This window comes from Phalacrocorax carbo, chromosome 15 (genome assembly GCF_963921805.1).
Source record: "Phalacrocorax carbo chromosome 15, bPhaCar2.1, whole genome shotgun sequence".
Classification (NCBI taxonomy): domain Eukaryota; kingdom Metazoa; phylum Chordata; class Aves; order Suliformes; family Phalacrocoracidae; genus Phalacrocorax; species Phalacrocorax carbo.
Genome location: NC_087527.1, coordinates 6,336,316 through 6,352,596, shown reverse-complemented (window position 1 = coordinate 6,352,596; position 16,281 = coordinate 6,336,316). Strand labels below are relative to the sequence as shown.

Genomic DNA, 16,281 nt, shown 5'->3' with positions numbered 1-16,281 from the left:
TGTGACTTTTGTGATGCTGTTATTTCTGAGGTGGAACAAGTAATAAAAAATATGTAGTTTTAAAAAATTTTCTTTACCTGGCTTGAATGGCTCTTACACAATGCACAGCACCAGGATGATAAGTACACACGCTCCCCTTTTCAATGTCACAGCCATAATCTGTCTGGAAAAGATCAACGTTCACACTTAACAGGGTTCTTTCCCCATTGTCCTTTCTATTTTTATGTCCTCTCCCCACCCTTTGCCCCTGGTGTATATGTAAAGTCTAAATGAACTGGTTGTGGTTGTGTGTTGAGTAGCATGGAATGATAGGAAAAACAGTGAATTTAATACTGAAGTGATTGGAGCAACATGTTAGTCTAACCCTAGCAGTTTGCAGTCTATTACACCAGACTTTGAAGAACATATGCAGCTAATAGGGAATTCAACTATAAGTGTATAACAAACACAGATCATGCCAGGATACACTTAACTTTTGTCCTATGTTCTTAGACAGCGGCAGTGTAGTAGATCTGATTTTTTTTTCTTCATATGCTTTTAACTGCATAATTTAAAATACACATCATGTTTGGAGCTTCATTACCAAGAAAGGATAGTAAAAAAATTACCTAACTTTTAAAAAAAATGTTCATAAACACACTGCCACCATTTGATATCATAAAGAGAAGAGGAAGTTACCCTATCTGGTCTTCAAATAAGTGCAGTAAGTGAAAGCATAGACTAAATGGCAATTGATTTCTTAGTTTTTGTCAGTTCCTTGTTAATAGTGAAGCTGAGAAGGAGGAATGAAGCAGGAGACAGGAAAAAATGGATTACAGCTGTGGAACTGAGCTCTAAAGTACAAGGCAGAAGGGTTTGCAGCAAATTATGATATACTAGGCAGAGGTGTGGCCTGCTTCTTCTGGCATGTGATATTGCCTACAAACACAGACTGACATCTTGTAGAATCTTGAAGAAGTCATCCCTGCTCCCAACACCATAGAGCTCACTGCCCTCTCTGAGTGTTTTCTATCTACCACTGGAACTACTACCTTAATTCCCTGTTTGAAAGTGATTTCCATCTGCTGGCCTACAGGCACTTTTTTTATTCATACTACCTGGATAAGCTGTATCTGCCTCTGCCATTTGACATGGTACTTGTGCAAATTTAAATATAGTTTCATTTCTTTGTAATGACTTTTAGAGAGGGAACAGGGGTCTGGGGGGAGTATAGCATTCCCTAAGCTTCTACTTGGAACCATAATAAGCCAAAGAGATTGATTAATAACTTACATGGAACCTGCCGGTGTCAGCTCTTGCCTGTGCCAAGGTGCAAGGGCAATCTATAATTTCTTCCATAAAGTTTGGAAGCTTCTCCTCCTTTTTGTCCCATTCTATACATTTTGCAGTTGCCCATGCATTTGGGTCATTTCTGAAGTCTTTCCCAAGGTGCCAAGCCAATGCATGCTCTGAGCTCCAGATTGATGGAATGTTGCTGGAAAAAAAAAACAAGAACCAAAAAATAGATCTGATGGTAGCTGAACAAGCAGTGTTTTGGCAGTAACACTGTCTTAATCACTAACTATAGCTGCAGAGAATCTTTCAACTTGTGAGTTGTTATTTCATTACGAAGGCCACTGCTTTCTTCTTCCTGCAAAATGTTACAGCAAATCAAAATTTTCCCAAGTTAGAAGGTGACATGACAGCACATAGCAAATACGCAATAATCAGAATATATTTTAGCATTTTTGATTCTGGCTTACATGGATCTTTTTAGAGACAGGTTTTCTATTCATGCCTTTTCACATGGCAGTTCCTTTTAGGCCAGAATGAAGAATGTCTGGATTCTCTAAGAAAACCTAACCCTGTGCGCCAGCAGTATCAGGCCTGATGGCAATAGGTGGGGAGAAACCATTCAGAATCCCTGAAGTGTTCCAAAGCTACTTCGGTCTCCCCCCATGAAAAAATATCATGCATGAAGTATAATAAAAAAACCCTCTATAAAAAGAAAAGGCTACCCTTCTGTGGGTAGTGACACCTAAACGCTAAAAATGGTTCTGATGTATTAGTAATATGTTCTGACACTGAAGAGGTGGCATTTATATATTCACAGGGGCTACACCATCTACATAAAGAACTGCAGATGTGGAAGAATTATGAAGGAACACCTATCCAAGCTCAGACTATGTATGGAGGACTTACAGTGGTAAATCTCCAAAAATCATAGGAAAATATACAATGAACTGAAAGGAAGTGAGCATAAAATTCGTAGGAATGCAAAGGCCTGCATACAAAATAGAAAAAAATTAAATGCAGAAGGCGGCCTGTGGCTGCAGTGACAGAAGTTCCACAATTAGGGCCTCCTCCATGGTTGTGACAGAAGAAATCAGCAGTTCCTAGTTTGCCCAGGGTACTGGGTTTGAATGGGGTGCAGTAAGCTTCTTCATAGCAGCCCAAATGGTACCATGTTTAAGATTTGTGACCAAAACAGTGCTGGTAACACACCAACGATTTAGCTATTGCCGAGCAGTGCTTGCGCGTTGTCAAGGCCGCCTCTGTTTCTCACACTGACCCCCAGGGGGTAGGATAGGGGTTGGCAACAGGCTAGGATGGAACACAGTCGTGACAGCCAGCCCAAATTGACCAAAGGTGCATTCCATGCCATAGACCATCATGCTCAGCAATAAAACTTCTGGGGAGTTTTTCCAGAGCACCCGTTACTGGGTGACTGACTGTGCACCTGTCTGCTTGTGGGGAATGGTGAACAATTGCTTTTGCATTAATTCCTCTGCACCCATGCCCCTCTTTACTGAGTAAATTGTCTTTATCTGTATCCATGAGTTTTTCTCACTTCCGCCCTTCCAATTCTCTCCCCATTTTTCATGTGAAATGGAACCTGAGTCACAGTTTTAAACATCAAAGGAGACAGTAGCTTTAAGACAGGAAGCAATAATAAGGTACCTGTGATAAATTAATATTGTAATGTACTTGCCTCTGCCCATCAGAATAGTTGCTGGGTGTAATTCTCAAGATTCCAAAGTCCCACGTACTGTAACTTCCTTTAGCAGGTACAGGAATGAAAGAAAATTTCCCAGTATTGGGGATTTCTCTTGCCAAAGTATAAAGATACTTCCATTCAGCCAACCAGTTTTCTGAGTAACTGTCACCTGTCACACAGAGGAAGAAAATTGTTTTGTATGCTGCTGGAAAACAACACTTACCACAATACTGAAATTAGATATCTCCACACATATGTAAATGAAAAGGAAAAGCTGACAGTATTGTAATGAGTTACTTATGCTTGCAGATCTCTTCTTGAGGCCTCAGTGAAAGTGATCGCATGCTGTGCAAAGCTCCATACAGATATCACACATAAGTTACACACATGATGACTGCTTGCACACAGGTAGAAAACATGTCACTTTACCTGTTTCATGGTATCCCCAGACTTCTATGTTGATGTAGGTTGCTGCAAGTGCCTGGTGTGTCCAGGTAAGAGTTAAGTTTCCATCAGTGTTGGGGGTGCCATAGTATTGCCATTTAGTCTCATTTACCAACGTACATTTTTCGCCATCCAAAACTTTGCTGTGATGTACTGCATTGCAGAACAGAAAAAAAGGATTAATGACATTTCTTCTTTGCATAGCTCTGAAAAGGTGCCACTATATTATTTAAGATTTAGCAGTATTTCCCATGTATGTTTTCTAACAGGATGCATGATACAAAATGAGTAAGCTGAAGCAGAGAGAGCACAACCCTTACTAATGTCTGTAGCCCTTAGATTACAACACCATGATGCAGTTATTTTCCCATAGAAGTAGCTACAAGAAGGGATCTGGTTTGGTCAACATAATTTTTAAGCAGGACTTTTTATGAGTTAATGCTGCTCCTGCTGTACAGCAGCAGAACTCAACTGCTGTGAAAGATCATCTCTCAAAATATTAACTAACCCAAGGGCAGCAAGAGTGATTTTTGTGAGGTCAAACAGTGTGTTAAGGAAGAAGAAAAGTGATCAAAAGGGAAAGGCTTATATAATCTTACATCCATGGAGCAAGAATATAGAAAGAAGAGGGATACTGCAGATTTAGGTAACCTGATAACCAAGATCCAGAGTATGGAAACGTCAGCCCATCATCTGTAGAAACTTCAAAAGGGATGAAACCAGTCTCATACAGCAATGGGGATATGCAGTGGGCTTTTCCATCCTTAGAAACATAGCCACTGGTTTTGATTTTCTGCTTGAACCTGTTGATGTTGAAAACACTTTTCAGTGTCACCATTGAGAGAAGGAAACTTCTTAATGTCTCAGTGGTGTTTTATTAAGCAACCTTGTGTCATGTGTAGATCATTCCAAGTCCCATGGTTGTTTTGCTTGTAGCAGTGAATATAAACTGGAAAAATTCTTGTGTACTTTGTGCTTATGACAGCAGTGTGAATTCTGCTGTGCACTGCACAAATACACAGCAATCTGCAAGCCTTAGATTTACTATTTAATTACTAGGGGAGGGGGGGCATGATAAATTAGCAACAAATAACAAAGGGACAGCAGGAAGACAAAGGTGATGTTATAGGATTAATAGGATTACAGGGTGCCTAACATTGACCATGATATGCAGGCATTGCAGATTTCTGGTTTTGTGGGTTTTTTTTGCTGGTAAGTCCTGTGAATACAACAAAAGTAATTTCATGCTGTTCTAGAGTTTCTGCTGCAAAGATTAACTCAGAACTTGTTGCTCATTATTTAACCATCTGCTTCCAGTTAGGGCTCTTGCCCAGTGCCTAAAGCATAATCCCATCCATGACTCTTCAGGATTGATGTATGGTGACTTCATAGCTACTCCAAGGGAGTGGGAGGGAGTTGGGGTCTGCCAGGAAGTAGTACCTTTGCTTGTCTGCATTGAAGTTTGTATATGCTATGGTAATGCAACTGTGCAGGTAGTTCAGGGTTCACAGTTGTGTTCTGCAGAATGAATGCCTGAGTCAAAGGTTTTCCCCATGAAGAACTAAAAACCTTTTGAGGTGCTCCTATCCAGATGGGAAGAACTCTAAATTCCCACTCAGAACCTTCTGTGGAAAGAATGTCATCACATTGGGGTCAGTAAAATTCAGCGTACCATATGTACTGCATGTGTCACATATGTACCTAAGTGTAATACAGGCTGACATGCTTAGGATCCACAGGTTTGTCTTGCAGGAAAAAGATAAGGTGTCCTATCTCCATTTCTTTCTCGTTGGTTTCTCATTCAGATTAAGAAATAAATACTTCGTTTTCACAAAATGGAAATGCTAAAAAAATGTTGATGACAAAGAGCCGCAAAGGGAAGGTCTTTTAGAAAAGTAATTGTTTTGATATGTTAAGGGAAGAACTAGCAGGTTAATGATTGTATCACATAATAACTTGACTTAAGTTAAATCATCCTGTATAGAAATACAGACACCATGTATCCTTGGGGGTGAGAGTTAGCTGAACCTTTGCATGTTTCAGGATTCTGACAACTTTACAAACTAAGTGTTCACTCCTGTATAGACAAGTTTTGTTTTGTTGTAATTACCTATTGTCAGAAAGTGAGATTAGAAAGGTTCACCTCCCTTTGGCAGAATAATATAAAAATCATGGCCCACCTGCATGTCAGCATAGAAGAGGCATTAAAAGTTGTGTTTTCAATCAAAAAGTCTTTGCCTCCCATCAGAGATCCTGAGGATGGAGAAATTTGAAGACAAAATTCTTTATAATCAGGACAGCAAATCCCCAAGGACTGGCACGTCACCTGGCAAGAACAGGTGCCAAGCAGCTCTCCGCATTGCTGTGAGCAAGAGTCTTGAGCTCCTTGTTAAAGCAAGAAAAAAACATAGTCAGGAATGTTATTGAACTCTTCTAGATGCTCTCTGAAACAGAAATACATAATCTAAGGAACTACTGTAAATAAATTAAGTAGGCTGGTTACGTTAGTTCAGGATGAAGGCTGTAATCATATGCGTATTAAGGTTTCTCCATTTTGAATAGAAAAATGCACTTATTTACCCCCCCAGCCAGTACATAATTTCACAAAATCCGTGGGTATTTTTACATCTAATAGAAAGATAAATCTCCAGACCAGCCTCTCATTGAGTGTCACTAATTGTATTTATTTCTGAGAGTAGGTCTTAAGCAAACTACAATGGGGTCCCATCACTGGCAACCCTACATGGGAATCAATGAGAATGGAAGGCTAGCGCTCTTGGATGAATGGAAAGCTAACATTAGTGACAAAGTGTCCTACAATATGAGATTATGCAAAGCTACTGAAATTTATTTCTTTTGTGCATTTTATTTGAGTCTAACCTTAACAAGGTAGCTGTTAAGATGACTAGGCCTTTGGCTGAGGTCTAGCTGAACACACCATGAGGAATTACTGGATATGATATGAAAAATTGCTCAACACAAATAAAACACTGAGAAATTCACAGACTTACAGTAACACTGTGAGGAACAGTCTTCACAAACAGTTAAGGAGGAGTTAAGTCAAATGGACAAGCTGTATAGACAACTGAGAGCACTGAGGACCTTTTGGGGAGTGGAATCTTGCAAGGGCAAGATTCTATACTACAACTATATCAATAATACCATGCAATGCTGAGATGACCAAGGTAAGGGTCAGAAATTCTAAATTTGGACATGGATGTAGCAAAATTGGGACCAATGATGAAAAAACAATTAGGAGAGTGTTACTTACTTGGGAGGACACAAGCAAAAAGAAAGGGAGTGGTCAAGGTGGATGGTGAAGAATGAGCATGGGGAAATGGAGACAAAGGAACATAAAAGAAGCCAGTCACACATAAACAAGCTGCTGGTCAGTACATTTCTCTGATCGAGCCCTGCACCTGATCACCATAGCCATTTTATTAAATCCTGTTGCTATTTTCTGTGTCATCTCATGTGCACATGCACATGTTATAATCATAAGTTAACTTCAGGAAAAACTAGCCAGTCAGTAGATGGAGTTAACAATGTATGAACAAGACTATGAGAGGAAGAAAGAATTTATAGTCACCCCTCATGGGGCAGAAGAGGAATTGCTTGCAGTACCAGGTATGACAGCTTCTGTAGAATGAGAAAATGTTGCTGAGTGTTGTTTTGTGTATCTGGTGGGGGGACGGGGAGGGCTGTTTGGGTTTTTTGGTAGGATGGAGAGATCAAGAAAAGGAAAAGGTAGTAAAATCTCTCTGTGTTTTTCTCTTTCTGCTGACCTTCCTCCTTTATCCTGGGATAATATGTGGGTCTGTGGCAGGAAAGAACAGCGAGTCAGAAATAAAGTCAGCCTTCATTCTATACCAGAAAACCTGCCTATGATGTAGGTAGAAATGCCTTTTCAATATAGGGAGCTAGGAAGTTGTTTTATGTTTTAAAAAATATTTACTGCATTTTCCAGGTTGTCTGTTTACTTACAGAAAAAAATCCACTGCCACACTGGAAATTGCAGAGGAAGGAGCTGAAAATGACACTGTGCCGGTAAAAGCCAGCTTGTGTGCCTTTGCTTTAGCTTGTGCAAGTCATATCAGTAATCTCTTACTGAGGTGTATAATCTGAAGTTCAGAAGTCAAAAAGTTCATAGTTAAAAGCAGCAAAATTTCTGAAAGTCACTCACCTGCATTCCAAAGAACAGTAAGGATGAAGAAACTGAAGAAAGAAACATCTATGCCAATGAATTTCATATTTTGTCCAGATGATTCAGGATGGCTGACTGTGATAGCCTTTCTGTCTGTCCAGGAAAAGCCTTTTATAGAAGCACGTGTCTAGAAATAAACAAGACACTCACTGTTCAAAGGTTTGTTGTAAATTACTGAAGCAAAACAAATTAAAGGAGATGCTCATTTTCAGAGGTCATCTCCAATTCAGGAAAAGATGGAGGGGGAGGGGGAGGTAGTCAGGAGAACTCCTACACATTATTTTAATAGTTACATTTTTCTGAAATGGAAGGAGATGTGTATTGGTTTTGCAAGCATTTCTGCTCCAAAGTTCAAGACCACAGGGTCATTGGCACAAGGTGTGTGTTTTAATTTTATGGGAGGAACTAAAAGCAGTTATCAGTAAGAAGAACAATAAAGAATAGATGCTGACAGGACAGGTTTTTCAGGAGATAATGAGACATTGAGGAAGCATGTTTACTGCAAAGTATGTGCTGGCATGAGGGTTGTAAATGAGAGAGGTAAAAAGAGATTTGTTTTAGAATCTTCCTTTTGGAATCTTCCTTTAGAAAAAAAGGAAGGTATAAGCGAAAATGGTGGTATGATGTAAGAGCAATGAAATGGACTACAGAAGCCTTCTGCCAGAAGCACAAGGATATTCTGGCAAGGTAGTAGGGCAGAGCTGATGCGGTAACAGCTACAGTGTAACTATCTGTTCCAACCTGTTCCGAGTGGAACAGGTATGATGGAGGGTTTTTAGGGGATACTGAAAGAATGCAAGGCATACTCCACTGATCTGGAATGAAAAATATCAGTGCAGAAGATAAGAACCTCCTCGCACTTGATTATAGTTGGGTAGAAGAATCAAGGACAGTGTAGAGTCCAAAATAATGATGGGAGTTTTGGGAAGTCTATTCAGATAGATAGATATTGTGTAAAGGTGCGATCACCTATAATTTTGGTATAGATGTGGTAAAACTGGGACCAGTGGTTAAAAAATAATTAGAGGCATATTGTTTATTTGAGAGGCATTCAGGTAAAAAAAAAGATGTGCAATGGCAGCAGTGGACCCAACTTCAGAAAAAATAGAATATAAGGTATAGGATCACAGGATAACTCAGGTCAGAAGGACTTCTGGAAATTGTTATTGTCCAACCTCCTCTCAAAGCAGGTTTAGCTATGAGGTCAGACCAGGTGTCTGAGGGTTTTATCCAGTCTGGCCTTGAAAACATCCAAGGATGAAGATGAAGACTGCACGAACTCTCTGGTTCCTCTGTTCCAATGCTCAGCTCTCCTTATCATGAAAAAGTTTCTTCTTATATTAAAACTGAACCTCTCTTGTTCCACTTTACACCTATTGCTCCTTGTCTTCCCACTGTGCACTACTGTGTTTGATTCCGTCTTCTCAGTAATCACCACGTAGATACTGGAAGGCTGCTATTAGCTTCCTCCCCCTCCCACCTGCCACCTTTTCTCCACCCTGGGAAGGCCCTGTTCCCCTTCCCTCTGCCTCTTCTCACACCATGAATGTTCCATCCCTCTCAGCATCTTGGTGGATCTCTCTTGACCTTGCTCTAGTTGGTCAAGGTTTTGTATTGGCAGAGGCCCAGAACTGGGTGTAGTAGACAGATGAGGTCTGATGAGTCCTGCATAAAATGCCAGTCACTTCCCTTAACATCCAGCTGTGCTCCTCATAATACAGCCAAGGATGCTGTTGGCCCTTTTTGCTGCCAGGGCACAGTGGTGGCTGATGTTCAGCCTGCTGTCTGCCAGGACCTTCAGGTCCTTTTCTGCAGAGCTGCTCCCCAGTCAGTCAGTTCCCAGTCTAGATTGTCATGAGGGTTTTTTCCTTCTTGGGCGCATTTGCCCCTGTTGAATTTCTTAAGGTGCCTGCTGGTCCATTCCTGCAGCCCGACTAGGTCTAGTAAAAGAACAACAGAGGAATCCTCTATGATGGTAAAAATGCAAGGTGCCTACAGATGATAGTAAAGCTGATCATTGTATCCCAAGTCCACCAGGACAGTGGAGGAAGAGCCCTGGGACAACAGGCAATAAATGTGATGTGTTTGATTGAAGGCCAATAACGAACAGCTTTATAGTTGCATGGAATAGTTTGCATAATTATATGAATTAATATAAATATTATTTATCTAGCTGATTACTATTTTTTTTTTGCTTTCCCAGATTCCTCATAATGTGTTCACTAATCAATAAATATCATACTCAGTTTATATCAGTTACTTCCTAAGACTCCCATCTAAAAGTGTCAGCAGTAAACCTCAGCAGTGAGAGTGCCCCAAGGCCCTTCATTTTTCCTCTTTTCGTTTCTTTTGCCTCAAGGCATATAAATTGCTTTTTGGTGCCCCTCCATTTGCTCTCTAGTCTCCTCATGATCATAGAATCATAAGGTTGGAAAAGACTGCTAAGATCATCACGGCAACCCAACACCACCATGCCTTGTAAAACATGTCCCAAAGTGCAACATCTACATGTTTTTTGAACACCTCCAGGGATGGTGACTCCACCACCTCTCTGGGCAGCCTGTGCCAATGCCTGACCACTCTTTCAGTAAAAAAATTTTTCCTAATATCCAAACTAAACCTCTCCTGACACAACTTGAGGCCACTTCCTCTTGTCCTATCACTTATAAGTGGGGAGAAGAGACCAACACCCACCTCACTACAACCTCCTTTCAGGTAGTTGTTGAGAACTATAACGTCTCCCCTCAGCCTCCTCTTCTCCAGGCTAAACAACCCGACCTCCCTCAGCTGCTCCTCATCAGACTTGTTCTCCAGACCCTTCACCATCTTTGTTGCCCTTCTTTGCAGACACTCCAGCATCTCAATGTCTTTCTTGTTCTGAGGGGCCCAAAACTTAATCCAGGATCCGAGGTGTGGCCCCACCAGTGCCCAGGTACAGGAGGATGATCACTTCCCCGCTCCTGCTGGCCACACTATCCCTGATACAAGCCAGGATGCTGTTGGCTGCCTTGGCCCCCTGGGCACACTGATGGCTCATGCTCAGCCGGCTGTCAGCCAGCACCCCCAGGGCCTTCTCTGCCAGGCAGCTTCCCGGCCACTCCTCCCCAAGCCTGTAGTGTTACGTGGGGCTGTTGTGACCCGAGCGCAGGACCCAGCACTTGGCCTTGTTAAACCTCATACAATTGGCCTTGGCCCATTGATCGAGCCTGTCCAGGTCCCTCTGCAAAGTCTTCCTACCCTCAAGCAGATCAACCTCCCACCCAATTTGTTGTCATCTGCAAACTTACTAAGAGCATACTCAATTACCTCATCCAGATCTTTGATAAAGATATTAAACAGAACTGTTCCCAACACTGAGCCCTGGGGAACACCACTTGTGACCAGCTGCCAGCTGGAGTTAGCTCCGTTCACCACAACCCTCTGGGCCCAGCCATCCAGGCAGTTGTTTACCCAGTGAAGAGTACACTTGTATAAGCCATGAGCAGCCAGCTTCTCTAGGAGGATGCTGTGGGAGACAGTGTCAAGGGCTTTAGTAAAGTCCAGGTAGACATCATCTACAGCCTTTCCCAGCGACGACCCTTTCCTTCTTGGTCAGCCCAGGGCTCTCAAGTTAGCTTTCAGCAAGCTGCTCTCAGGTACTTGAGTACAATTCTGCTACCCCTGCAGGCCCAACTATCTCTCACAGCCTGATGGCTGTGGCCACCCTGCCCCACTCCCGCAGTCATGGGCTGCAGCTGTGGGTAAGGAGGCTGACGATGGCCAGGTGCAGCCAACAAGTACAGGGGCTGTGGCTATAGGGCATTACTCCACCTTAGGGCTGGGTGAAAACCACAGATTGTGCAAACTGCAGCTACTGCAAGCTGTGGACAGGCACAGACAGTGGAGCTCCTGACAAACTGTGCCTGTTGGGACTGCGGGGTTGTGTGGAGGAGGTGAGCTGGCAGTAAGGGGCGGTGGGGTGGAGGAGTTTGGGGGTGGGGGTTTGTGGAAGAGGTGTGCTGTGCTTGGAGCTCTGTGTCCTGCCTAAGACAAGGGTCTGTGTGCTTGGGCCCATCCTGGGCCACCTGAGAGACAATGGGGTGCCGTGGGTGGGCTTGAGCTGGGTGCCTCTGAAGAAGGGCCCCTACCCCAATTCACTCCTCTCAATTATACCTGTACCACCCATCACCTGATCCCCAAGACCAATCACTTAATTCTTGTTAGTGGTCTCTTGATTTCTTATTGGTTTTCATTGTTGCTGGGCTGGCCTTTATCTGAAGTTACTTCATTCTCTTGGAATTGTCTCCTTGGTCTTTATATTCTTCATTCCACTAGTATCTGCTGGATTCAGCAAGTTCTTTGTTAGCAGTACTAGTTTTATCAAAAAGCTCACGCTCAGTCAATTCTTGTAGCCTGAGGCTTCAACTACTTTATCTGCTAAATGCTAAGCCACTCTAAATAAGACTATTCAGGCAGAGGAATACCAATCCTGGCACCTTTTCTGTGTGAGTAATAGCTGGATGTTTTCAGTTTGGGAGTTGGGACCATCGGGAGGCTAGACAAACGCAGAGCCCCAGTGTTGGTGTGGCTGTGAAAGGGCTGCCAAGGGACGGTGAAGCCCAGCAATAGCATTTAGTCCTGGCACCTTTGGTGCACGAGCAATCTCTGGATGCTTTCAATTTTGGAGCTGGGCTCTAGTGAGAGTGAGTGTTGGGACCATTGGGAAGCTAGGCAAGTGCAGAGCCCAAGAGGGAGCTGGGTTTATTCAGTCTGGAGTAGCAAAGGCTTGTGGGGATCCTAACTGCTGCCTTCAGCTACCTAACAGGAGGGTGCAGAGGGGACAATGTTGGGCTTTTCTTAGAGGACCATGGTGATAGGACAAGAGGCAATGGGCACACATTAGAACATAGGGAACTCCAACTAGGTACATGAGAAAGACTACCATGAGATGGGTCATGTACTGGAACAGGGCCCAAAGAGGCTATGGGATCTCCATCCCTGGAGATACTGGAAGCTCAGCTGGAGGAGGAGCTGAGCAACCTCTTCCAATTGAACTTGCTTGGAGTGGGAGGCTGGTCTAGAGCCCTCCAAAGGTGCCTTCCCACCTGCACCAGTCTGTGATACGCTTACCAGCAGTTAACAGAGTTATCAAGAAAGGTTCAGACACATTTCAATGAAACCAAGCGGGCAAATACACGCCACTGTACACAGCTAATACCGTCTGAAAGGAAAACCCTGTTAGAGAAGGGGAAGACGACTGAGGGTCAGTATACTAGGAGGTAACTGATGGTCTACCCAGGCCCACAGTCCCAGGACAGGCACCTTTTCTGCTTCACACTCCAGCTTTCTCGGTGCATTCCATGTCTCTGTGTGGAAGAAGAGAAGGCCTGACACACCCCCAAAGGGACAAGCCTGTCTGGGAGACAATTTTTGAGGGTCTGCTTGATGCACAGAGCAGATGCCTGCTTTGCACCTCATCCTGAGCAGTTCTAGCAATGCCCAGACGGGCTGCCAGCTCTCCCCAGGCTGCTGGTGGTGACTGTGGACCTCCCTCCCTCTGCAGCGTGCCCTCCGAGTGCCTTTCCGACTGCTGAGCTGGGGGAGTACACGCTGGGGGACAAAGCACCTGGTGAGGGTGGTGGAGGACAAAGCCCAAGTGGGAAGTGTATTGCTGGCGTATCCAAAGTAGTGGCAGCAGGCGACAAATCTGTGTGGAAAAAACCCAGAGTGTCCACCTTTCAGAGATTTTGGTGCATGCAGGGACAGATTTCCAAGCCTCTCTGCAACTCTGATGACCCACCTGGGAGGGTCAGTGTTTCCAAAGAGCTGCTGCAGCTTCTTCTTCCCGAAAAAGAGAATCGGGTTGGAAGGGTGGGAGGTTGTTCCAGCTGTCTCGTCTCAAAGCAGGGCCTTTTAGCTTTGGCAGGAAACCATGCAGCAATGCTGTTCCCTTACACACTCAGAGGGCTAAGCATTACAATTACGATGGCTCTGGGCTCCCACACAGGGGCTACACAAAGGCAAATCAAAAGGACAGCCTCTGTCCCCAAGAGCTCACTCATCACACAAGAACAGGTGCGCAGCGCTCTCTCCAGCTCCGGTGTCCCTGGACACATGGCTCCTCTCCTCACTCAGTCTGGCATAGAGCATCAGGTACAGCAGCAGCATAGCCGGCGGGGCAGGTCTGAGCATGGAGAGGGTTGGGGAGTCCCGTGGGCTGCGGGCAGGGGCCGGGGTGTGGGCAGAGGCCAGGGGGCCTTGTTCTGTGGGAGGCTGTGGAGGCACAGGCTGGGCCCGAGGGGCAGAAACGCCTGGTCAATGGGTCTGTGAGTGAGTCCCTGCAGGAGCAGGCAGAGGTGCAGCCCTCTGCATCCCCACGCTGAGCCGGCAGGAGACCCTGGGACTGGGTGCAGGGGGCCAGGCTTGGGCGCATTCCCGGAGAGCAGCTCCTCCTCCTGCTGCTGCCAGCTCTGACCAACCCTCGGGGCTGGATGTCAGCACGGCTGTGGCAGACCCTGCTGCTCCCTGGAGGAAAGGGCTGGATGCTGGCCAGGCTGGGGGGGACAGAGGTGCTTCCCTCCCTCCCTGCAGCCACTCCTGAGCCCCTGGGCATGGCTCTGCTCCTGGCTGCTGCTGCTGGGATCCAGAGAGGGGCCAAGGCTCTGGCAACAGGCTCCTTCCTGTCCATCCCTGCCTGCGGGGCCAGGCCCAGGGAAACCCAGGCTGCTGGCAGGGCAGAGGCCGCCAGTCTACCCTGGAGTGTGCATGGTGTTCAGGTGCAGCCCTGGACCGAAGGAATAGGATCAGGCCTGGGCTGGTGGAGATGGTCTTGCGCTGCAGCCAGAACAAATGAGACACAAGCAGCAGCTCTGGCAGAGGAGATCAATGCTCTGTTTCTATTGCATGCATGACTGGGCAGCAAGTGGTGGCTCCTTCCTGATGAAGCAGCATGCCTGGAACCTTTCCAAGCAGGCCGAATTTTGCAGGTGGACCCACCCAGGTGACCTAACGCATGAAGTCCTTGAGGTTCCCCTGCCAACCTGGCACAGGGAAGAGAAGTGTCAGGATGGAGGTTGCAGCTGGACTCCTGGTCCTGCAACAGCCTGATACTCCTCCCAGGTATCTTGCAGAGTCTTTTGACCTGTTATTTGTAGACCTGAGGTCCGGCATAGCAGTCCCAGAATCCTCCAAGGAGGCTTCCTGAGATGTGTTCTATCTTTTGGAGCAAAGTCTTTCCTCTGTGATCCAAACAACATATGTCCCAGAGACTTTTAACCTCGGATTTAGAGACTTGAGATAGCTGGTACCAAAAACAGACTTCTACAAGGAAGGTACCTGACATGCATTTTCTCCTTTAAATGAAGCTCTCTGATCTAGGAACCACCCGAGACACCTCCGAGGCACCCATGGAGTCTTTTGATGTCTAATGTAGGGAACTGAGATGCCTGGTAGAAGCCACAGAATCCACCACGAAAACTTCTTGAAATGTCTTTTCTGGAAGAAACTCTTTGTTTGGGGATCCACCTGAGACTCCTCCCTGGCATCACCCAGTGTCTTCTCACCTGCTCTTTAGGGACCTGAGTTCCCTGGTTAGGAGCCCCAGAATCCACCAAGGAAACTAGCTGAAATGCTTTTTCTCCCTTAAAAGAAAATCTCTCCTCCAGGATACACATGTGACTCCTCCCAGACACCTCAGGAATTATTAGACCTCTCCTTCACAGACCTGATATCCAGGATAGTAGCCCCAGATTCTTCCAAAGATGGTACACAGGATGGCTTTTCTCCTTTGGATGAAAAGTCTTTCCTCTGAAAAGCAACCAAGACTCATGCCAGGTTGTCTCTCAGTTACGTGACCTCTGGTTTTGGGAACTGAGTTGTCAGGTAAGGAGGCCCAGACTCCTCCAAAAATGATAGTCAGGACATTTTTTCTCAAGATTTTGTCTCCTCTCGGTTCTGCACAAAACTCCTCACTGACGTGTCCCAGTGTCTTTTATCCTCTTCTTTAGGGAGCTGAGTTCCATTATAGAAGGCCCAGACTCCTCCAAGGAAGCGACACAAGTTGCTTTTTCTTCTTCAAAAGGAACCCCTATCCTCAATGACTGAGCAGAGAATCATCCCAGGCATGTCCTAGTGACTTCTGACTTCTGCTTCTGTGACCTGAGGTCCTGGGTAGCAGCGCCAGACTCCTCCAAGGAAGCTACCCGAGGTGCTTTTTCCTCTTGAAAGCATGTTTCCCTGCAGCGTGGCAGCCCCAGGCTCCTCCAAGAAACTTACGCAAGATGATTTTTCCTCTTTCAAGGACGTTTCGCCTCTGGCATCCACCTGAGACTCCTCCCAAGCATCTCCCAGAATCTTCTGACCTATCATTTAGAGACACGAGATCTCTAGTAGCAGCTCCAGGCTCCTCCAAGAAACCTACGCCAGATGATTTTTCTTCTTCAAAGGAAGCGCTGTCCTCCACGATCCAGCGCAGAATCATCCCAGGCATGTCCTAGTGTCTTTTGACTTCTGCTTCTGTGACCTGAGGTCCTGGGTAGCAGCGCCAGACTCCTCCAAGAAGCTACCCGAGGTGCTTTTCCCTCTTGAAAGCATGTTTCTCTGCCGTGTGGCAGCCCCAGGCTCCTCCAAGGAAGCTACGCAAGATGGTTTTTCCTCTTCGAAGGCTGTTGCTCCTCTG

The 16,281-nt window shown here is 45.2% G+C and overlaps 1 protein-coding gene across 1 annotated transcript in view; it reads right to left on the bottom strand.

The window, feature by feature from the left end:
* SUSD2 (sushi domain containing 2) overlaps window positions 1-7,715 on the bottom strand; it is a 28,605-nt gene extending 20,890 nt beyond the window's left edge. Inside the window, exons 1-7 of the mRNA XM_064466451.1 lie at window positions 7,605-7,715; window positions 5,602-5,806; window positions 4,073-4,224; window positions 3,407-3,574; window positions 2,972-3,146; window positions 1,273-1,474; window positions 78-163 (exon numbers count right to left, since the gene is read on the bottom strand). Coding sequence (XP_064322521.1) covers window positions 78-163; window positions 1,273-1,474; window positions 2,972-3,146; window positions 3,407-3,574; window positions 4,073-4,224; window positions 5,602-5,806; window positions 7,605-7,671 — 1,055 coding nt within the window. The 5' untranslated portion in view covers window positions 7,672-7,715. The remainder of the gene's footprint in view (window positions 1-77; window positions 164-1,272; window positions 1,475-2,971; window positions 3,147-3,406; window positions 3,575-4,072; window positions 4,225-5,601; window positions 5,807-7,604) is intronic.
* Between the last annotated feature and the right edge of the window lie 8,566 nt (window positions 7,716-16,281).